At 40.7% G+C, this 23,824-nt stretch overlaps 1 protein-coding gene across 7 annotated transcripts in view; it reads left to right on the top strand.

Annotated features, from left to right (window-relative positions):
* PITPNM3 (PITPNM family member 3) overlaps nucleotides 1-23,824 on the top strand; it is a 120,938-nt gene that overhangs the window by 64,955 nt on the left and 32,159 nt on the right. For 6 of the 7 annotated variants that reach the window (XM_054084904.1, XM_054084900.1, XM_054084898.1 and 3 more), the window contains 5 exons: nucleotides 7,726-7,773; nucleotides 14,223-14,299; nucleotides 15,188-15,423; nucleotides 19,265-19,454; nucleotides 21,445-21,564. In XM_054084904.1, the coding sequence (XP_053940879.1) occupies nucleotides 7,726-7,773; nucleotides 14,223-14,299; nucleotides 15,188-15,423; nucleotides 19,265-19,454; nucleotides 21,445-21,564 (671 nt within the window). The remainder of the gene's footprint in view (nucleotides 1-7,725; nucleotides 7,774-14,222; nucleotides 14,300-15,187; nucleotides 15,424-19,264; nucleotides 19,455-21,444; nucleotides 21,565-23,824) is intronic. The other variant, XM_054084899.1, reaches the window with a different exon arrangement.

Below are 23,824 nucleotides of genomic sequence, written 5' to 3'. Positions count from 1 at the left end.
GTGGGATCTTCCACAGGCTGCAGGTGGATATCTGCTCCACCGTGATCCTCCCTGGGCTGCAGGAGAATCTCACCGGTGGCACCTGGAGCACCTCTTCCTCCTCCTTCTTCACTAAGTTTGGTGTCTGCAGAGTTGTTTCTTTCATGTTTTCTCACTTCCAGCATTGCAGATGGTCTCAGTTTTGAGCAGCTTTGGTCCATCTCGGGGCAGGCTGGGACTATCTCTGTTGGATGCTGGGGCAGCAACTTTTGTCCTCTCACAGAAGCCACTCCTGTAGCTCCCCGCTACCAAGACCTTGCTGCATAAACCCACTACAATTACTTAACTCTTCTGCAAAAAGGTTTAAATTCCAGTTCTGTCAGATTTGTAGCAGGGGCTTCAGCTTGGGCTTCTTTTGGAAGGATTCCATAAATACTTGTCTGTTGGCTGTTTTGCAGTGAGTTTGTCTCTTCTAAAGTCTTTGTGGGGGGAAAAAGGTCACATTTCTGTGGATAATTTGCATTTTCCAAAATGTAAACATCAAAAGAACCACAAATGCACACCAAAAAAAGTGCAACAGGCAAACCTCCAATGAACCTGGACTGGCCTTTTTGTTTGAAACTTAATTTGTACGGCAAGCTTCAGGCAGTTATCTTGAGTTCCCCAAGCACAGCAACCTTAAATTGGTAGGACTGGAATTGTCAATATGCTTCTCATGCCTGGAGCCAAGAAGACATTCTAAAATTTGTGGTCTACCCTGGGCTTGCAGCCTTATTTCTGCAATATGGAGAGCTTAAAAAAATAAAATACAACAACCAAAACCAACAACCCTCCTCCAGAAAACAAAAGAGACCGGCATTACTGGTATTTTTGTAGAATGTAAAGTAAATGAGTAAGCAAGCAAAATAATAACAATGTAATTACTGTAATGCAGCTGCCCACAAAGGATGATTATTGATTTAATGCACCCTAATTAAATTTTAAGAGCCATTAGTCAATTTTATCAGCAATATGCTACTATTTTACTCTGCAAATCCAGCTAATTGAATTAAAATGCTTCAAATGAGGATGAATTCTCAGGTAGGCAATTGACAAAACGCAATTTAATCTTCAGTTGTTTAAAACGTAACTGACTGTAAAGTGCCTGTGAAATTCACTTTTCCTGTGCTTCGTATGCCACACATACAGACTTATGGATTGCTTTACTGGTAACCAGTAAACTGCATGGACATGGTCAGCTTTCAAAACTGGAAATTTTCGTATTGGGTGAGTGAAGGGCCTTTCTTGGTCCCATTGCAGACAACCACATCACTCAGATGTTTTAATCTTTTAGTGCTTTGATTGTCTGTTTGGAAGACAGTGCTGACAGTACTATCACTCGCTTTCTGGGACTCATTTGAATTATTGATTTAGATTAAACTTTTAACATCCAGCCCTTTACAACATAGTGGTTGGAGCTGGGGGGTGCAACTGTTGGCCAAATTCTGTTAGGTCTGTGTATGAAATCCTGCAATTCCTACCCTTTCTGCACCACCTAGGATTGAGCTGTGCAATTCCTACTGGTTTGGGTTTTTTTTTTACATGACAAATTCTGTGCGTCTCACCTTAAAACTTACAAAGAATTGTTCTCCAAAGCCTGTGGCGTATGACTGCGACTGTAAGGTTCTGTTGAATTCACAGCGTGCACTCTGACTCCCCATCACTCCAGCTATTCTTTGTAACTCCCCTTTTGAAAAACTATTTCCTGAGATCTTAAGTACGTAAATACATCACTGAGTGATGATTTTTTCTTTTGCTCTCTCATATCATATCTTTTGGATCTCATCTTTTTCTGTTTAGCATAGGGGAGGAAAAAAGCCTGTTTTATTTGTGAAGCAGCACAAATTTTTGAGATGACAGTGACAATTTCCTGTTGATTCCTTCAACTGCTATCTCTGTTCTCATGTCATAAGGTCCACAAGGCACTGAACAGAACTGGAAGACTAAAATAAGATTAAGTTTAATATGCATCTGTGGAGTGAGCTAATTCAAAGAATCATAGAAAATCTCAGGTTGGAAGGGCCCCATAATGATCAAGTCCAACTCCCTGCTCCTTGCAAGACTACCTAAAACCAAACCATCTGACAAAAATCTTCCTCATTTAGACTATTGTATTTCACACTAATCTGAAACAAGCATTACTAGAGCACATTTATGCTTCCAGAAAAACATCTCTCAATTGCGGTGCCTTTTGATGCAGGTACCTACCAGAGGAGGCTACAAAGATGATCGTAGGGCTGGAACATCTCCTGTACGAGGACAGGCTGAGAGAGAGTTGGGGTTGTTCAGCCTGGAGAAGAGAAGGCTCAGAGGACACCTTATAGTGACCTTCCAGTACCTGAAGGGGCTACAAGAAAGACGGGGAGGGGCTGTTCATAAAGGCTTGTGGGGATAGGACGACGGGGAATGGGTACAAACTGGAGAGGGGCAGATTTAGACTGAACATAAGGAAGAATTTCTTTACCATGAGAGTGGTGAGGCCCTGGCCCAGGTCGCCCAGGGAAGTTGTGGCTGCCCCATCCCTGGAGGTGTTCCAGGCCAGGTTGGATGGGCCTTGGGCAGCCTGAGCCAGTGGGATGTCCCTGCCCATGGCAGCAGAGTTGGAACTGGATGATCTTTAAGGTCCCTTCCAACCCAATCTGTTCTATGATTCTATGGTTCTGTGATTCTTTGCAGAGACTACTGTAAAGAGTTACCCTGCTGAAGAAATTGGCCTTGCAACAGTAAGGAGAGCTGAATCTGTCCTGCTAGCTTTGAGCAGAGACTTCTTGTTTGGAAGGGGTGGTCAGTCATGGGGTACTTCCACAGTCAGACACTGGGCGACCTTGTGCTGGGTGTTGCCATTGTGATTCTAAAGCCCTAGGATTCACGATAGTTTTTGTTCCACTACTTGGAATTCATCTTTTCTGTTGTCTTGGATGTATAAGGCTGCTATAAAGACTTAACTCTGACAGTGATTCTTCTGTTTTGAGGAAGTTTGGTTTGGTGTGGACTGTTCCCAAGGGATTTTCAGAGTGTGCTGAGCTCCCATAAATTGTATTGGGCATTCAGAAGCATTAAGCACTTATGAAGATGCCTTTGTCCTTGTCCCAGACTGCTTGAATCTCCGGTTAGATGGATGCGATGCAGCACAGGGTAAAACAAACCAAGCAGAGGGTAGGATACGCTGACAGCTGGTACAAAAATTTACCTTAATCTCATCCTGTAGTGGAAGGTAGAGATAGGGAAGTGAATGAGAAAGTAATTAATATTTTGTTGCTTAATAGAGTATAAGCAGTTCTTAATTCGGCTGTCGAATAGCGTTGCTTTATCTTTCCATCAAATTAAGAGTCTAAGCAGTCATATATCATGGAGAAACATTAACATGAGAGAGAAGTAATTAATTAACTTCAGGAGATATGTCTTCATCAACCTTTCAACTGGATTGTTGCTAAGTAGGGACAAATCCTAAGTGTAAGAGGAGAGTTTAGCTCGATCACCCTGCAGATTGATGTTTTTGCAGAAGGAGAAACACTTTGTAGTCTGGAAAGCATCTATTGTTTCTCGTAAAATAAAATTCATCTTGGTTTAAGTCAATAATAAAGCTTATACACCGTTTAAATCTGTATATATGGTGCTCGGTTAGGAGTAAAGCAAAGCCTACAGCTCCCCGGGCAATGATTAAATACACCTTCCGCAAGGAAAGCTGCCAAGGTGCTAGGATTTAGCCCTGAGTTAACTGCAAAATGTGGCAGGAAGGCAGCTGTTAATTTTACTCCTTTAAGGTTAGTTTTTCCAGGCAAGATTGCAGTGGCTGTTTTTTTTCTCTCCTGTTTTCTTCCCTTGTACAATTCATCTGATTGTATAATTTCCTTATATAATAAGGTGAAATATATATATTTCCTTTTCACTCAGTTCTTTCCTGTGTATAAAACCTGTAGTGATGGAATCAACCTCTTTCTTTTACGCCTAATTACCTGTGGGTGTTAATTGTTTTACTGATTTTTGTATTTCTAATGCTTAAAAAAAAAAGTTAGGTTTGAGAATAGGTCAAGAGAATAAAGAGAAAATGTAACATATGCCAACTTGGCTGTAAATCGAGATTTTTCACTTAAATGGAAAGGCTAATGTTTTGCATTGAATGGTTTAGACTTTAAGATACTTGTCAGTTATGATGTGGATACTAACCCATGGTATCAGAAATTATGAGCTATCTTGGGTTGGATCCATGAAACTCCTACAGGAAACTAGAGTTTCTGTGCAAGGCTGGGTGTACACTAAGATGTTTTTAGCATCACATTTTTTAGTGGCGCACTGATTCAGTCACCTTTGCTGTCTCTGCCATGCATTTATGCCATGGGCAGAGCACTCAATGTAACAGAAAAATCTCTGCACCCTCACGACTCTGCTTTCAGTATATTTTTACCTTGTACTGGTGTTTCTCTCTGTCCTCTGAAGGCTGCCCTGCCTCTTTTTGTCCACAGTGAGTGTTCCGCGTAAACAAACTGCTCCCTCAGAAATGTTTGATCTCCCCCTCCTTGTGGAGTCCTCCTAGACTCCTGTAATTAACTAAAGGGTGTTTGTACATAGCTGACTGGAGTGTTTACGCTGCTATTAAATTTATTGCAATAGCATCTGCCGCTGCCTAATAGCGTGAAGAATGGCAAATAGAAAATTTGGCTTAGCAGAATAAACAGCGGAAGGATAGAAACTAAAGTAGTCAACAGCGTTCCAAAACGCGTCAGATGGTTTGTATGAAGAACAGATTTACTTCGAGCTGCAGGTTTTAGAGAGAAGCAGTGAATTGGATTTCTACAAATCATCCATGATAGCAGTTTATGCTAGGACAGGTTACCAGTGTTCTGCAACTGCGGTCATTTAATTTTCTCAAGCTGTACGTTCTGGAAAACACCTCAGCAAATGCATGCAAAGCGGAGGAAGCTTAAACTAGCTGCTAAGATATTTTTAGCTGAGAGCTGAGTCTGCTGCAGAGACTATTGTTTTCCTTGCAGTCCCTCCACAGATTCCTTTTTCCTTTTCCAACCTGTATTAAGATCCGGTCCGCAAACTGAAATCAGCATGTGTTCTTCCATCAGTGTCATTAAGCCGAGAGTTTCCCTGGCTACCATTCCCATCAAGAGGGTCCTGCCATCTGTAGGTATATCACTTCTTTCCCTTGTCTCCTACTTTCCAGCATTTGACGTAATTGTACTCACACCGGTGTTACATTTGCCACTGCATTAAATAGACATATATATATATATTAGCAAAACAGATTTTTCTATTCAGAAGTTAAATTTTACAGTATTCTTGCTGGGGCAAAGCCACGTTCTGAAGCAGAGCATGAACACTGTTTGTTCTGGTGATGTGGTTGTGATGTTAAAGGAATTCAGATGATTACAACAGAGAAAGGCATGCATGCCATAAGGAAGATGAAATGAGAACGGAATCTAAGTCAGGAACCTGTTGCTGAAAGACGTTATCAACACTATTTTCATGGCAAATCCAAAGCATAGCTCCATACGTGCTGCTGTGAAGATATTTAACTCTATCCCCACCAAAACCACTGCAATTTAATAAACCTTGAGAAATACCTGTCTCCTTTACCACATTTCCTTGCTGCACGTGCTCTATAACATTGTGTGCTGTACCTGCAAATTGGTTGTCATTCACTGTATCTTGCACAAGGCAGTGGCACCAATGTGAGAGGAGCTATTTACAGAAAAAGAAATAGAAAATCATGGAGCAGGTCTAGAATTTGTTGACTTTTATATAGTGCTTAGCATCTGAAAATATGTTTCTTTTCTGGTGTTTTTGGTTTGCCTTCATGTTTTTGTTTACTTTTTTTTCTCTGACCTCTTATTATTTTTCTCCTTTAGATGGTGAAATATGTGGGACATGCACGGTAACATGTACCAAAGGACCAAATTCTAGATATTAAAAACTTATATTAAAAGTTGAAATGTGTTACTAAAGCCTTAGAAAAAGGAATTGTTTTTGAAACCTACCGAATAAAAATTATTTCAATTCTATAGTGAAAGTGGCATCACCTTCCATCAAGAGGTGATTCTTTTGAGATGGAGAATGTCTGTTTGCACAGACATTTAAAGCTGTCATGGGAAGGAGTTTTCTTCGTGAAACTCATCATTTGCCAGTCACATTGTAATTCATATGACTGTCTACACAAGCCCTTCAGAAGGCTGGTGTGTGCTCTTGCTTTTAGCTCCTGCACTCTCGAGAGCTCACGGGTTCTTCCCAAGGCAATGAGTGGTGGCTGACTTGCCTCAACAATTACTCTCTCTGCGAGCTATTGCACTCGTAATAATACTTCTTCCGTAATACACTGAAAGCTGTTAATAGTTGTGACCCAACCTCTTTGGCAGCACAACAGTCTGTGAATTGCACTGGTGAGGAACTGAAAATGAAAGATGATGTATGTGAGGTTTGGGAAGTGGTTAATTCAAATAATTTTCCTTCCTGAAAAGTCAGGTTCCAAAGAACAAGGAAGAGCACGTTTCTGTGCTGTATATTGAAGAACCTGTATTTATTCTTTTCCTTTTACTCTCTTTAATAGCCAAGTTGTCAATTGTGGTAGCTGTGACATCTGAAAAGAAAGTGAATTGTGACAGAGCTGTTATTCAGTACTGCTGCATCCATCAGAAGAGTTAAATGTTATTATTAGTCATTAGAGATTAACCCTTGTGGGATTTAGTGTAACAGCATTTTTAATTCATGAGATGAGGACAGTGCGTACAATTTCTGTAGTCTTCTTAGGGCACTGAGCCAAAGCTTTCAGTCAACACAAGAAAATCAGTGGGCAGGTGACTGCAACATGTGCACTGGTTTATTCCCATGTCCTAGAATGCTATCACCTTCCATGGTCCTTTTCATTGGACCAGTGTGGTTCTTGTTTCCAAATCGATAGATCTTGTCCTTGCCTCTGTTGTTTATTCAGACTGTGTCTCAGCCCGAGAGTGCTGTATCTCTTGCTTGTTTGAATAGACCCATATGGTAGGTGGGTCCACAAAACAGTAAATTTTGCCTAGGAAAGGCACTGGAGAAGGAATCTAGAGAAGGGATTGAGAGCCCTGTGTTCCCATCCCAGCTCTGATGGTGGGCCGGTACCATTGGGCTTTCATTTCTGTAGTGGTGGAAGGATGGAAAAGGTATTTACCCTCCATGGTAGAACCCTCCGAGTGCTGTAGGAGACCTTTATCGAAATGAAAAGCCCTTTTTTGCTCATATCCTTGTGTGCCTGTATTTTAATTTGGTAATTAGATCTGAGAAAATCTCTTTGTACTTGCAACTTTCCTTGGGCAAGTGGACCGTGGGAGTGAACAGAAGTACAGAGACGTTCTTAAAAACACTGTTAATTAAATATTTGGAGTAAGAATCTATTTTGTGTTGCTAGGTAGATGAATTCTTAGTTATTTAGATATTCAGTGGCTAACGCAACAGGTAGATTCCTGGCTACAATTATTGCTTATGATGCCTTTCTTGAAATTAAGAGTAAAATCTGTCTTCTAGACTAACCATTTTGATGAATAGAACAGAGTAGTTTTCAAGCATGCTGTGTGCTGAGCTATTCCCACTGAATCCAGTGGGAGTTTTAGAAATCAGTAGAGTGGTCAGTTGCAAAATATTTACTGCAATACAGTAGAAAAAGTAAAGATCTTGATGTTCATGTAAAGCAATCCTCTTTCACACAGCATTTTTCTCCTTTTGCAGGTGAAGAGTCTGCATTTTGCTCATCTGGCTTATTACAGGAAAAACAACGTGAGTTGAAGTTCTGATTTTAATTTGCACCAAGGCTACCTAACAACAAGTGATAATAATAGAGCAGAAATATGAGCCAGCACAGGTCTGGCGTTATGTTATGTTTGAGAAGGGAAAGGGGTGTTGAGAGACCAGGGTTCTTTTGAGTTTTGTTTCAAATGTATTTATGTTTAATGTGGATTATGAAAATGTACCGAGAAGGTGTCTATAGTCTTATTTAGTGCATTAGGCTGTGCCTTATAGAATTGACAAGAGTGGCAAAGGTGGAACGTCACAGAGTGAAGCTGCTGCTGTACATGATAGCTCGTACAGGGAGTACAATGTGGCTTGTTTTGGAGCATAGAAGACTTCAGGGGTTTGTGCCCTGGACTTCCTTCTCCCTCTCTGCTTAAAGAGGAACAGAAAGCATTGCTGGTAAAGTTTCTGAGTGCTATAGGAATGAAGAGTAGTGCCATGCCTGGCATTGCTGTGATTCCTTTGCTGCTGGTGGAGCAGTCAGAGGAGTGCATTCACATTTGTTACTGTGCTGTTGATCTTCCTGTGCTTTTGCATTGCTTGCTAGAGAAAGCAAATTGGCTTATAGAAATGAGTTGGGTTAATGAGGGTGTTCTCTGTCATTACAGTTCTCTTTGGGAGAATCAGTTGCCCTCACTGAGTTTGCGGTGGAAGGTCTGTTTACTATTCCTGCAACTATGTTCATAAGCACATGCTGTCACGCTGTGCCGGCTCCTTCCTTTTGGAAATCCTGCATTGCCGAGCTCATCTGTCCTGGTCTGAGAACTGGAGCTGAGGAGCGCTTGGAGGCTGGATCCTCAGCTAAACCCTGTGTGTTGTTTTTACTCCCAGGGCTCTATAGTAGTCATGTACAAGATCTGATGGTGCTCGTGAGACTCAGTCAATGCAGAAACAGTGTGGAAGTGAACACGGGAACTCTCTCGTGTTGTAGGTTCCAGAACAGGATTGGGCTCAATGATGAGTGCCATTATTTTCCTGTAAACAGTGCAGTTTGTGAAACTGCATCTGCAGTGTATTACAATATTCTTTATCATTTGTTAATAGAAAGCATATGTTACGGCCTTCATGGGAACATATTTCTCATGACGGATTTGTCATTATAAACGGCTGGTAATAGCACAGCAGATGGCAAGAAACGGCATCATTTCTCATGGGAGTGCAATAATGGAAATAACAGTTTTCTTTAGGGACTGTCACCACCTTGTGCTTTGTACCTAAAGCAAGTTCTCTTAATTTTGCTCTAAATTCCTCCCTAAATAACATCACAAAATATTAGAGCTGTTAGAAATGCTCTGGGGGGAAAAAAAAAAGTGGATCTGGTTTGATTCTTAGTACAGGTTTGAACTGTACTCAGAAGTTTGGAAACGATCATGGAAATTGTTTTCTCCTAGATTCAGGGTACTTATTTCCTTATTTTTTTGTCACAGATTGAACTGATGCTTTTTGTGGCTGGTTTGGGGTGCTGAATCACTGTTGGAGCTTTTCCTTTCACCTGGCTCTCCTCTAATCCTGATGGCTGATCTTGAGATGCAGTACACTCCACGTGAAGAGACTTTGGGCAGTTAGTAATTTCAGGCAATGTTTATTATGTATACCAATTCCAGTGGGAATTTGAGTCCAAAACAATCCCTGCTGGAGACGCTCATCCATTGGTTTCTGCAGTAGCAGTGTATGTTTCTGTCTTCAGAAATACTTGGTAAATCTCTTCTCTAGTGATTAAATCAGCTGGCTCAGGTGGTTGGCACAGTTCTGGATATTGACTGCTAGACTGAAAAGCAGTATAATTTCTGTAATGTGGTTGCATTTAATTTAGGACGGTGAGCTGTCTTCCTTATAGTTCAGCATCTGATCAGCAATGGGTAGATGTTTTCACTCACCTTTTTCACTTTGCTTTGCTTTGTTACCACTCTAAGAGCCATTTCACTATTTGAGGTGATTCTCAATGAGCTGATACACGGGCCAGTGGCTGTCCTGACAAAAAGCCCTTAAAATTTCCTGCTTTTTTTTTTTTTTTTTTTTATCATGCAGCCTTATGTTTTAAATATTCTTCATGGATGACCTCCCAAAAGATGGAACTTTAAATTTCATGCTGTTGACAAAGTTGTTTAGTAATGAGGTCACTGTTTCCACATAATAGTTGGGCACCCACTGCCTGGGCTGAGGAAGCATCTCAGAAAAAAGATCCTGGGAGTTTGCATTCTGACCTGCACCCTGCAGGAAACCAATGCAGTGATATTAGGGCAGGTTCACTCAACAGCATGAAGAATTCATTCTGCTCAGTAATAGCATCCAGAGCTGCGTAGGGTGGCTCATCAGCTGTGTCCAGATTGAGGTTTCCAAGCATTATGCTCCCAGGAGAACCTTGAAACAAATGCTGGGGTTTTGAAAGCTCTCAGTGTGTTTGGAGACGTGGTTGCTTTTGTGAATTTGGACATGAGGACAGCAGTTGGAACAGCCCCCACTACTGACCCCTTAGTTTGGGGGCCTGTGGAGGAACTGACCTTCTCGAGGAAGAAGATTTCAGCATGTTCTCCTATTCAGCATGTCTCCTCTCCCTGTGCCAGTTCGAAGAAGCCTAGCGGACTGTGCAGCTGGAGTATTTGCAAGTTAATTAAAAAACAAGACCAAACAAATGAACAGAAAGTTTTTAGCCTTATCCCACCCTGACCTTTCCTGACTGCATCACTGGCTGTTACATGTAAGCTATTACAACCCACTAGTTTCTTACTCTGTATGGGATTTGAGTACCTTTTTTGTTACTGTAATTTACATAATGATACAATTAGCATAAATTAGTATAATCACGGTATGAATCAAGACAGCTGGAAAAATCTGTAAAATGTTGATAATGTCATCAGAGAGGTTCAGTCCAGCAAAACCATGTAATTATTTTACCTCATTAAGGCCCTTCCAGTAAATAATAAAACACATAATTTCTCTGTAATCAGTTTCATTTCAGTGCCTGATTGAATTTCTGCCATTTTCTCCAGTAGGTCAGGCTGTCCGTTTCTGGCTTTGACAGCGCTCTGGCTTCTGAATAGCCTCACCCTTTCTATTGTCATCATGACAGAGGAAGTCCCTCTGTTGTTTGTCTCTGGTATTTAACTTAGACAATAAAACTGAACCTATGTAGACCCAAAATCTGATTATATTCCAAAGTACGCCATCAGCCTTGCTTTTGGAATAAAGGCATGTGTTGATCCTCTTACAGATGCCACACAGCCCCTCGACCCCTCATGCTTTGGATTCAGGCAAGTTTCTTTCTTTGGGCAACAGTTGCTGAAGATCTCTCCATTGAAATTCCTGACTTGTGCTGCAAAGAAAGACCTGTCTCACACTTGCTTTTTGTTTTTTATTTTTTTAAGATCTCCTCATTCTTTTCATGTTAAAACTGCACTTCTAGGTGCAGCTTTTGAAAACAAGACAGTTTACATTCTGACGTTACTGCAGCCTGAACTTTTAGTAGTGTTTTGAAGACAGTTGAACTCTGCACATTGGTATGTCTGAAAGAAAAGAATACCTTGTGTGCTTCCATAGACTGGTCTGTGCATCATCATTTCTGTAATCTCTGATACTGTAAGTTGATATGATGCTTTTTTTCTTCCTTTTTCTTAGCCAAAGTGAGAAAATGAAAGGAGCCCGATGTTATGATAGAAGACCACTTCAACAATAGAATAGAAATTGAGATTAAAACAAAGCCTAGAATTATTATGTCCAGTTCTCTATGACATTTGAAGTGAGGAACTATCCTACAACCTGACTTCTGATGCATTACAGAAAAAGCAAACCATCCTCTGCTTTCTAAAAGCATACTGTTAGAACAAGATTTTCAAAGGAATAGCACGAAAGTAATCAAAGGAAATATTTTGTCTGGTGTGTTGCAATGTGTTGGTGACTGAAGAGGTTTATGAGCATGAGTCGACGAGTCTTGGGTTTCCTATTTCAGTATTCCCTTGAAGATAAATTTTGTGGTTCAGGATGAGGTGGTGCCTTATGTCCCTGAATAATCCTTTTCCGTGAGGTGAAACTAATGTTTCTGTGCTGCTGGTTCTGTTGTGAGCTTGAGCGTAAAAAAACCTGACAGTTTCATATGATGGCCTTCAGGGGAAAGTGAGTTCTGGATGGGTTTTTGGAAGCAACACTTTTAGTTAGAAATAGTTTTAAATTGCAGACTTCCACAAAGCAACAGCATTTGGTGGAAGTTCAGGCTTTATGGGTATGTGTTGTCGCTGTTGGGTTTGTTTTCTGATGTTTTGGGTTTTGTTGTTGTATTGTTTTGTTTTATACAAGTATTAAATGACGAATCTTTTAAGAGCTTGCCTGCCGGAAAGACACAAATAATCACCTTGCTTTTAAATACAGTGAAATGCAGCCACAGAAGTCACATAAATTTATAGTGGTTATAAGGAATGATAGTGGTAGAATCTGATGAAGAATTAGCTCTCAATCCTGATGGAGAAGACGAGAGAGTGTTTGAACTGTGTTTTGGACTGTATTCAGTGCTTTTAGAATAACCTGGCAAGACCCCGCTTAATCTGCATTCTTGGTGAGGTGAAAATTAGAGTCCGCTCTCTTAGGATCTGGCAGGCTGCCTGCAAACACATAGCAAATGGAGTGGAACCACAAACAGAGAGTGAACTCAGAATGCCAAAAAAAAGTTAACTGAGTCATCTAGAGCATTATGGGATGCATTTGTTTTCCTCTAACACGCTGGAAGAAAATGTGTTTAGATCCATAATGCTGGCAGTTTGGTATTATTTAGTATGATCCTCTCTCATTAACTCCCAAAACTTGTATTGGCCATGGAGGGAGGAAGACCTCCCAGTTTTGCTTAGAACTGCTAAACCTTGTGAGATGAGTAGAATTTTAAGGCTGCAACCCTGCAGTCAGCTGAAGTTTGAAATTACAGATTGCTGGTGTTGACATCCAGAAGGGTTTCAAAGCCAGCTGCTCCCAGGAGAGGGAGGAGGAGTTGTTACAGAGATTGGAGGATTCGCATCTCATCTGGAATTTCATCACTGTCTGTAGAAGGGAAAAGCACATTTGCCCTCCCTGAAGAATTGACCCCTTGACTTCAGCTGAAGTAATTCCCCTTCAGTGAGGTGTTGTAATATTTAATTTCTCTATTTAAATCCACTGAGGTGTAGGAATAAAAGGTGTTTTCTAAAGACAGCCTGGCACTTCTGGTTTGTAATTGGTTTCGTTTAAATGAAAGAGTGGCATAGTTCGACCACGCCATAGTTGTCATAAAGAACTTTTGCTGGTCTCGTGTATAAATGTGACAATGAAGCTGAAAACACTGCTGGTCTGATTTCATTCCACAGCTGTTTCCTAGGTAACTTAACTACCACATGTGACTGTAGAAGGAAAACCACGTTATATAGAGACTAGAAAGATCCTGTAGCAATTCTCTTCAGTGACCAAGGGGGAAAAAAGTGGATAGTGCTGTATCATCTGCTTCTTTGTCCTCAAGGACAGAGAATATTTGTTATTAAGTGCATCATCCAAATGCCTCTTAAGCAGTGACAGGTGTGGGGCATCAACCACCTTTCTAGGAAACCTCTTCTGGTGTTTGACAACTCTGCAAAGAATTCAAAACCCTGCGTCCTAAATTTTGCTTCCCAAGGTGAGACAGTGGACAATCTCGTGATATTAAATCTGGTATCGGGAATGTTCACCACTTCCAGCAGGTTGCTGGCAAGCCAGCCTGCCTAAGAAACAGTCACAAGCCTCTTTGCGTCTGTTTGGTCATGCTCCAAAGTCAATGCAGAGACTTTTGTTGTTGTATTCGTAACAAAGGATGTTGCACTCATGATCCTGTTGTGAAAAAGCATTAGCAAGGTGCTGTGTTCCTTTGCAATGTCAGGTCCTATTTTCCAGGTTACAAGTTTTTTTTGAGGAGCAGCTATCCTTTGTTCTGTTGTCTGTTACTCCTGGTTTGCATCCTGGTAGTGGAGCACTGCCATTGCTTCTGGGACCATCCTACATAGTCACAGAAGTTTGTAGAAGAGCTGATTCCTCAAGGTCTTTGGAGAATTTTAAAGGCTTAATTCATTTGCCTATTTAGAGGTGTTTAGTGCCATTTAAGACATACCAGAGCATCTAAGATATCTGTATGAGACAAGCAGAGATGATGCAGAACCTCAGCTGACCTCTTTTAGTGCTGCTCCAGAGACGCACTGCCGGTAGCTGTACTGGCAGTACACACCTCTGTATAAGAACCTGAATCCTGTTCTAAATGTTGCTGTTAAGAATAGAAGAACCTCTGATATGTAGGGCTGCAAGAAACTTTGTCTATTCTGCTTGTCCACAAGATTTTCTGTGAACAGATCTTTCTGTCTTAAAACTAGGAATGTGCCTTACCTCCATAGATGTCTGTAAAAGATGAGGCAGCCAAATATTTATATGATCAATTATGTCTCTTTTCCTTTCAGGTGAATTATATAGAGCCTCTTTAAGAAAACAAAGGTTCCCAGCACAAGGCAGTATTGAAATACATGAGGACAATGAGGTGAGATTGTTTCCCACAACAAGCTGCACTGATTTCCAAGGAGCAGACATGGAAATACTCTCTGTTGTATTATGGAATTATAAATGTGTTTGGTGACTTAGTGTGTCCTTCCTTTCCTTGTTGAGTAGGTGCACATGCAATTAATGAAAACTCTCACAAGACGTTCAAAATGTTTTTCCAGTCTCAAGTCGATAATATATTCGTTATTCTATGGAGTATGCTGATTATTTCCTGTGTATGCACATATTCACATATTCATAAATGTATTTGTGAGTTTTGTGGATATCATCAGTGATACTTTTATTTTACTCTTTCAGTAAATATCTGGGCAAGTTAGCTCCATTTTCATTTTAATAACAAGTTGCTATTCTCAAAAGGCTGAGACAACTGTATCATCTGCTTTCGCATAATGTTTTCACTGGCAGAGAAATTTGTCTTTTTAGAACCCGTGATGACTTGAGTTAGAACCTTTCCAGTAAATGCAGCAGCCTCGTTCACGATACATAGACAGATGTTGGCTTAGGCTGTCTGTGGATGTTGGAGTAGTTCTCCAGTCTCAATATATTTAAAATGGCTTTTGATGTACACAAAGCTGTTGATAATCTTTGTTGATCTGTAACCTACATCTGTGCTGCAAAGGTTTTCCAGCAGAGCATGGTGTGCTCTACCTGGTTCAGACACTGAATCAAATGGAACACAGGGCAGGGAGAGTCAGACACACACATGCACACAACTGTGTGTGCTGCCCCTGCCCAGCGAAAGCAAATACCACCAAAAGATCACAGTGGGGAAGGGGGAAAAAATCAGTGTGAACTGCTTATGAACATGGGCACCTGCTCTACAAACACTGTCTGTAAAAATGCTTCTTATTCCCTGTTTTTCTTACAGGAAGGAGTTCAACAGCAGAACTGCAAAACTCATGTGCTAATTTTGATCCTGCATGGGGGGAACATCTTAGACGCTGGCGGTGGGGACCACAGCAGCAAGCAGGCAGACATCAACACCTTCAGTTCTGTATTTGAGAAAGTGACTCGAGCCCATTTCCCTGCTGCTTTGGGCCACATCTTAATCAGACTTGTTCCCTGCCCAGCAATCTGTTCAGCAGCTTTCTCTCTTGTTTCCAAGTAAGTTGATTTGCATTTTCTAATGTTTGGCTTTGCGGTGTGGTTTTGAATGGCTTTCTATGACTTGTTTTTTTCATAATGAAATGTTGTGAACCCTCTTAATCTTTTGCTTACTGCAAGACCTGGAGTGATCTTACTTCTTTCTCTAAGCAGATGTATTTGTTTTAAAAAAAAAAAAAAATGTGTCCTATTCGCTGCCCTGTAAAGCAGAGCTCTGACAGTAGAAGAGGAGGTGAAGCATCAAAGAGTGTTTGGGAGATCATCCTTGCCCATTTGGGCCATTGATTAACACAAGGCTTTGTAGTGGCTCCTAGGTATCCCATAATGGAGGTCTCAACTCTGTGGAAGAATTGGTGGTAGATCGGGAGAAAGAGTGTTTGCTGGCAGCCTAAATAAACAGAGCTCCCATTTTCTTTCTCTATTTTTTGATTCCCTCTTGTCGCAGCATGCAGTATTCAGCCAGACTGAAAATAGCCAAGCTTTATGTTTGAATATCCATATAGAATCATTCCCCACACTGACATAGGACTGATATTGCCTTAATATGTCCGTGCGTGGAGCTGCTTTCAATGTACCCATTTGGAGCTGACAAAAGGAGAGGTGATTCCCTGCTCTTGCATTTCTGCAGCTTCATGCCAGCAGCTTTCACAGCCAGAACTCCAGGATGCAGTTGTGGAACATAAACATGTGGTAAACATTCCATTTAGCAAACTGTGGGGGAGGAAGTGTGTTTTTAATTACTGTAATGTTTCATTGAGGGTGAGCCAGATGACTGAGTAAGCAGCAGCACAAGATTTCTTGTTTGGTTTGAGTGTATCCTCCATTTTGTGGATGTGCAGGCATAGCGCGTGCCAAGGTGGCACAACCCTCTGCTGGGTTCAGAGGGAATCCACTGGGACTTTTCATCTGAACACACCTCTGCAGTTCTCCTCTCCACCTTGCAAACAGTGGCTAAAAGTGAAAGGATGTTTCAGGGCAAAATCACTCCATTTAGTAAGTGTTTAATCTGATCAGCTCCCATCTACTCCCATCGCTTTCATTTTCCTGTATCTCTCATATAAATCAGAAAGACACTGTTTATGCAACCTGTGTAAATTTATAATGCATGACTGATCTCTTGCAACATTTATCTCTGAGTGGATCAGCTGTTATGTTTTATATAGCATATGATTTGATGAGCATACATTGATTCACACCTCCTAAATTACAGTATTCTCCAAACTGGAGAGCAGTAATTGGAAAGGGGGAGGGGTGGGTGGGGGAGGAGAGAAGGAAAAAAGGCCAAAATAAACATTACATTTAGGAAACAAACACTCAAGTAGGAAAGTTAGCAAATAAACAATTGAGTGAGATGAAAGTGTTTTGTTGGATGATTTTTGAAGCACTCAGCCCCTGGCACGCTCCTCGCACAATAGTGGGTCCGGCAGTGTAAGCTCTCAGTGTTGTATTTGCCTAATCAATTTTTTAAAATACTTCTATAATTTAATTAGAAAGCAGGCATTATGGACAGAATATTTTCTGTTCCTTGTGTTAATTCTATCCTAAAAGTGGAGGACGTGAACATGTATTCTGGCGTTCAGAAACAGCAGCAGCAAATCCCTGGGACTGTCAGCACCGAGTACGGGTAGCTAAACCATAACTGTCAAAAACCTGTTGTGTGACAGTTATCCAAACAAGTGGGTGCTGAAAGGGTGATTTTGCCCCCTGCTTTCTCCTCTCACCTCAGCAACGATCAGGGACTTGCTGACCTGAGGAAGTTTTGAGGAGGGACCAGTGTTTTGGCTTGTTCTGTGTTCAGAATAAGCCTTTACTCCCTGTTCTTTCTTTTCTCGCCCTTCATCCCCATCTCCCTGGTGCAGGCTCAGCATTCCCTGCTGGCAGATGCCCTCGAGCCATCCTTCCCCTCTCACCTGGCAGCCAGGTGTACTCCAGCCCACCGCAGAACGCCAGGTCTGCCTTGCAGCCTTGTCATTTGCTGCCTTTATTTGGGAGGTTTTGGGCTCGGATGCCGGCGGCTTGCTCTGCCAGGCTCTTACCATTAGTGACTTCAGCTGCTTCCTTGTGATTGCCCTCTTCATCCTCAGCCACTGTGCGAGTGCAGTGTTCCCAGGCTGGTGCTCCGAAAGTCCTCCTGCAGGGATAACGAGTCTTGTGCTCCTCTCAGCTGCAGCGCTGATTTCACCTGTTTGTCTGGGGTTCAGCAGGAGTGCTTCACATGTCCCTGTGATAAACAAATCCATCTCTTTCATACACTCCTTCAGTGGTCTGGATCTTTCTTCACTTTGTGTTGTGTTTACGATAACAACGGAGCGCTCTGTGGCCACAACCTTTACAATAAAATAAATTTGGATTAAAAAACCTAAAGTCTCATTTCTATGCCAGTTGACGGTGATTAATTGTCTAGAAAATAATTGCTCAGTTTTATCTGTATTGCTTTAGCCATGAAAAAAATATTACCAGCTATTAATTTTTCCATTGACTCTGTTTTATGTCATTCTCTTCTGAATATTACATGTATTTTACTTTTATTATGAAAACACATGCCGGTATTTTTTTCCATTTCAAACATTCACTTAATCATTCTTTTCCTTTTGTGTGTCTCTCCTCTTTCTGAGGTGTTATCTGCCAATTGTTATAGTAAATGAAGCTTTTTATGTAGGTTTTTAAGGTACATTTTCCAGTTAGTGTTTGTAACGGTGTATCTGCTGTGCAGTTGGATGATCTAATCGGCTGGCAGTAGGAAGCTGTATTAACTGGTACGTTGACACAGTTTGGCAGAGCAGCTGAGCTCTAGGACACAGGAACTCTTACCCCACTTCAGATGAAAAATACCAAATCATCAGAGTGCAAGAGGCAAGCGTGAAAGTGTCCAGTAAGGCTCAGGACATGAACACAGACCAGCTTCCATATGTGAGCGTTGCAAGTGATCTGTTCTTCTTCCGTTACCCTGGTACTACCCTCAAGGATGCAGGTTTGGTAAAGATTCTTAATTCCTTTTCAGGCAGCTTGCTTTTAAATATTGTGATAGCCCACAAAGTTCCTAAAGAAAATGAATGCAAAATAGTGTTGAAGTTGCCTGCCTGCAGCTTCGGATGAACTTCAAATGAGCTGAATTATCCAAAATACATCTGACTTTCCTTTAGTCTCTAAAGGACAGCCAGCTTACTGTAAGAGAATCTGGCACACACTAATGTGCCTTGCAGCTTTGGCTCTCTGCAAATTGTTTTCCCCACTCATCAGCAAAAATCAATCAGACATGATTGGCAGATTTACTGGGAAACTTGTAGGGTGCATATCCAAGCCAAAATAAAGTTGACATCTTATCAAAATGACGCATTTTCAGCTAAGTCACCTCCTTTTTGCAAAATGTTATTATGCAAACATTCACATACGATTTCAGAATGTGTGCAGCTTTTTCCCATCTTTTCGAAAGGATGGAATACTGTGAAAAATGTTCTTATATGCTTTTGAACAATACATCTGTCACACTTGTGTTCTAGGAAGCAATATTCCATTGTGATGATTGGATCCCATTATTTGATGTAGTAAGTTGTAATACGGAAAAGAAAAAGCTGAAGCAGAATAGTCTTTTTGCTGCTTTAAACTGTGTCTACTTGTATTTGGAAAAATTACACTAAGTATGTTTATCTACAGAAATGCCTTCTAGCACGGTCTCATTCATATAAACCAGTAACTCTTTCTTTAAGCGGTTGAATTTGATGAGAAAACCATCCCTTCGTTGTGAATGAAAATCGCCCGACCCGTTTCTGTTAAGAAGTAACTGCACATTCTCTGTTGCTGCCTGCTGCATGTTTCCTGACGATACCATGTCCTTCTCTAGCCTAAATCCCTACAGCTACGATGAGAACTGTCTCAGCAGCAGTGAAGACCACATTCCGCTGGCTGCCCTGCCCTTGCTGGCTGTTTCATCCCCTCAGTACCAGGATGCAGTTGCCATGGTGATCACTAGAGCCAATCAAGTTTACAATGAATTTCTCAAATCTACAGATGGGGCTGGTTTTAATGGACAGGTAGGACTGTTTTCTCTTACATCAAAGTAAAATTCCTTTGGAGGAAGGCTGTTTATTTTTAAGCCATTGTGTTGAGGGTTTTAAGTTATGAGTGTGGGACAACACTGCAAATACGATGAATGAATGCTAGCGTGGGATTGCCCAGTGTGAGAACGGCACTTCTGGAATCCTGTGCAGTATCTAACCTGGATTTACTGAGTTGGCAGAAGGTGCTATACCTTCTCCTATGAGCATTTTGACCCCTAAGCTCTTACTAAGTATTACTATGAACTCTGGTGGTGTATAAGAACCTTAGTTGTGCAGTAAGTGTGGATGCTAAGCAGTGAACAAGCACACCAACCCAAGACAAATGATAATCTGTGTTACGAAGTTCCTCGCACACCTGCTGTAGCTAATAGAAAAGTTGGGACATCTCTGACTACGAGCATAAGCAATGCAATTTAATTGTTGCTCTTTCTTTTTTTGGCTCCATTACAGTAGCAATAAAACAATTGACAGTAAAGAAACTTAGAAGACAAATAGTTGGCAGCGGTGTTGCAGATTTCCTGTGTCACTTCAGGAATGTCATGTAATTTTTCTGGTGTGATCTGCTCCCCAGTGGATCCACCTGCAAGCTTCTTCCAGCTGATGTGTCACAGTTACTGTTCGTGCTTCTCCACCTTTAGACAACAATAAAGAGTACGTTCTTACTTCACACAGAATAAATATCATACTGCTACTCTATGTCAGTTACTGAAATTATTTTGTGATGGGGCCCTCTATGTAGCCAGAAACATGGACTACCTTAAAGTGCAGTGGCCTCTAGAAAAGTAGAAAAAAGAAGAAAGGGAAAAAAAAAGACATTAAAAAATAAAAAAAGACATTTAATACAGAGTACAGCATAATCTTTGAAGGAAAGCATGTGTCTTATTGCACAAATTCTTTTCCATAGCAGTAAAAATATTATGCTGTGGCATATCAGTATTTTTAGACTAAAGTTTGGTCTGAAGCCAGTTTTAATATCTGTAGTAAACTGTTCTTGCTTGAAGCATAAGAACAGCCCAGCTGCAGTGACAGAACATTATGAAAGGTGAGATTATGTAAGGAAGAATTATACCAGTTACAGAAATAATTGTGAAAATAATTCTCAATAGAAATTCAGTGTTTGGGTTTTTAGTTTGTTTTTTTTTTTGACAAAGGTACAATGAAGCCTTGGTATGTTTTACAAACCATATGTATTAATATTCCCTGGGGAAATGTCTGTGTGACCTCTGATGCTCTGTAGAGTTTTCACCATCGAGTGTTACCAGCACTGTTAAAATGAAATGAGTTCTCTGTGCTCTCCACAGCGTTTTGCTTTGGTCCTTAGATAGAAATCTCAACTCTGCCTCTCGATAAGTGCTATTCAGTGGAATTGGCTTGGGAGATTGATTCTAATGTGCCATAAAATTACTGCAACTATTGAATTCTCAACTTTAGCATTCTATATATTTTAATTCCCATATCCATACCTTGAAGGTAGCTTGTACGTGTATATGAAATGTGAAGCAAGGGTGAAGCTCTCTGCTTAATACCTCATTTAAAGTTCTATTCCCTTGTCCTCACAGGGGAGTTGTGATCTGGCTTTAATCTGTTGAGATTCTCTTCCTGGTATGACTCTGTGAAGGAGATGTTAAGTGTCTTGAAATCTCTGTGAGACCAGTTGTCGGTTGATCTGACCATTTCGAGCTGGAATCTGGCTGCAAGCAGCTGGAAGAATTCTAGCCTGTTTGCCAGAACTTCCAGTTGGTCAAAACAGTCCCTGGGATAGAAATTCTTGGCGTAGGACTGGAGGTACAAGGAAGTGGGAGAAAGTGACTACGTATTTTCAACTGCGCTAGGACCCAAGGTGTAAAAAAACAGGAACGAGGTTGTAAAGAAGGACAGCAGCTCCTCTGTGCTGCTGTGATGCTTTTTGTTTCTTTTAAAACACTTGCTACATTTAAAAAAAAAAAAATCTTTATTTCCTCAGGTGTGTCTCATTGGTGACTGCATTGGAGGAATTCTGGGCTTTGATGCCATCTGCTATAATTCTAATACAGCTGATGAGAGTCGGAACAGTAGCAGGAGAGGAAGCATCAGCAGCATCCAGGTGAAGAGAAAAAATCCACACAGCTGAAACCCTATACAATCAATGTCTGGAGGAAATCAGCTCGATGTAGACCAGAGAATGTTTAAGGATTTCTTAAATTTCCGTGATAGCACGGGATTTTGTTCACATATCAAAAACGTGCTGACTGAAAATTAAGTCTACAGCTTCAGTTTTATGATACAAAGAAATCACTAATGAAGGCTTTATCTGAACATCTTTAAAGTAGGGTTACCAAGTGTACCTTGTTGTGTCCCTAGCTGTAGGTGCAAATGTCCTCTCTCAGTAATCACTGGTAGGCTCCTGGTTTTGCCTCCCATCTTCTTCTGTATTACTTTGTGTATTCAGAAGAACGAAGTATTCCCTCCCTCCCTATCTTGTCTTTCTGTCCATTGTTCTCATCTTGCTCATGTGAAACACATTCAGGAGGACTCTTGTTTTGCTGTTTATTTTTTTTTTCTCCTTCCTTGATGTCTCCAGTAGAAATGGATCTCATTGGAAGAGTTCAAGACAGAAATATAAGAGATGTTTTTACTTTACTGTTTCACAAATGTCAGGGGCATTTGAGAAAGGAACCTAGTTGGAAACGGGGATGAGACTGAGGTACTCTAAACCATTGCATTTTATGTTCTGGCTATAAACCATGAAAATAGATTGAATTAGGTTTATATAGTTCACTTCTTACTCTGTTTATTTCAGAGTGGTCTATAATAATAAGCTGGATTTGTGATGCTGTAACCATTACATTCTCTGAATAGTTCACAGTTTTAGGTACTAAAAGCCTCCCTTTGGAGAGAAAGGGCCTGTTAATTTAATGAGGCAATGTAAGTAAGGGATTAGAATGGTACGTTCTTCTGCTGCCCCAGGTGAGTGTTCGTTGGCTTGCGTGTTGTAGTCCACTTTCTAATTTTGAGTTCCCAATGTACACTAAACGATCATGTCAGGATTCCCCATAGTAGATAGTAACTTCTGTAGTATAGGCAGAAATGTGAATGATTACTGAGATCACAGTGACCATTGCGTGTACGTGCTTGTACAGGGCAGTGTTTGAAAATGTACTTGTATGTTCCTTCAAAGAATCTGCAGTAGAGCAAATGTGACTCTACTCAGATCAGGAGAGTAACTCTTGCTCTTTAAAAATCAGTTATATTTGTAAATGTCAAAGTACTTAACAAAGAAAGCCAGTGGTGGTGTCATCATCATCATCATCATCATTGTATCACTCCTGGGGTTATTAAAGGACAGAAGGATGGAGTGAACTTGGTCCATCATTAGAGGTGGAAACCTGAAGTCTTATATTGGCAATTTCTGCACTTGGTTAGGAACAGTGTCTCTTAGAAGAGGAAGATAGTTCTTTTTTTCTGCAACAGCTAAAATACTCAGAATGTAGAAGTAGACAACTCTTCCTTACAATGAATGGAGAGAGTTGACAATTTGCTTCACATGGATCACAGCTAAATAAAATTGGACTGATTCAAATCCCAGTATTGATACTGTTTTACTGCAGATGAGATTTTAATTGTGGCACATGGAGGAATTGAAAGAGCTTGTAGTAGTGGCAAACGAGATTTTTAACTGTTTAAAATGCAGCAACTAGTCTCTATACTGATTCCTCAACCTTCTTCTTATGTGTTGCCTAACATCTTTATAAGTGGTTTAGTGTATTTTTTGGTACTATTTCTCACTCCCTGATCTGGCTAATGTAACTGCTGAATTGGCTCAGCCTGTTTTGCCGTATGCAAGAATGTCATAAAGGCAAACCTAAATGAAGCTAAATCTCAAACCAGCAAGATTAAAATCTGGCCAGTTTGATTGGGATTTTTTAATAGGTTTAAATAGGGGTTTTTTTTAACAAGACTTTTTTTTTTTTTTTAATTTATCAGACTACTAAAATTACATACTTTCTCTTCACCATGCCACACTGTGCAGGTGTTTTGACATGCTCTTAGTATCTGATGTAATCTTCACCTTTCAGATGCAGAGAAGGCCCAGGTGGCTTAGAGAAATTAATTTCTTGGTGATTGTTCTACTCACCAAATAACTTTCTGTCTCTCTGAAATGGTTGTGAGGCTTTCCATATTGAATGGCTATTCAGTAACATGTAAAATTAATTTGGTCCCCGTTCAGTCCCCAAGGGACTATTGCATGAATTGATTGTTCAGGGAATAAAAGTCAGCTAACTTAGTTCCTGGGTTCTCTGTTCTCAGCAATATGAACACTTCCTTCTCACAGAAGCCCGAAGGTTCTCTTGGCTATTGAATGT

Source organism: Cuculus canorus, chromosome 20 (genome assembly GCF_017976375.1).
Source record: "Cuculus canorus isolate bCucCan1 chromosome 20, bCucCan1.pri, whole genome shotgun sequence".
In the NCBI taxonomy this organism is placed as follows: Eukaryota; Metazoa; Chordata; class Aves; order Cuculiformes; family Cuculidae; genus Cuculus; species Cuculus canorus.
Note: the sequence above shows the minus strand (reverse complement) of the source record. Positions and strands in the feature narration are given on the sequence as shown.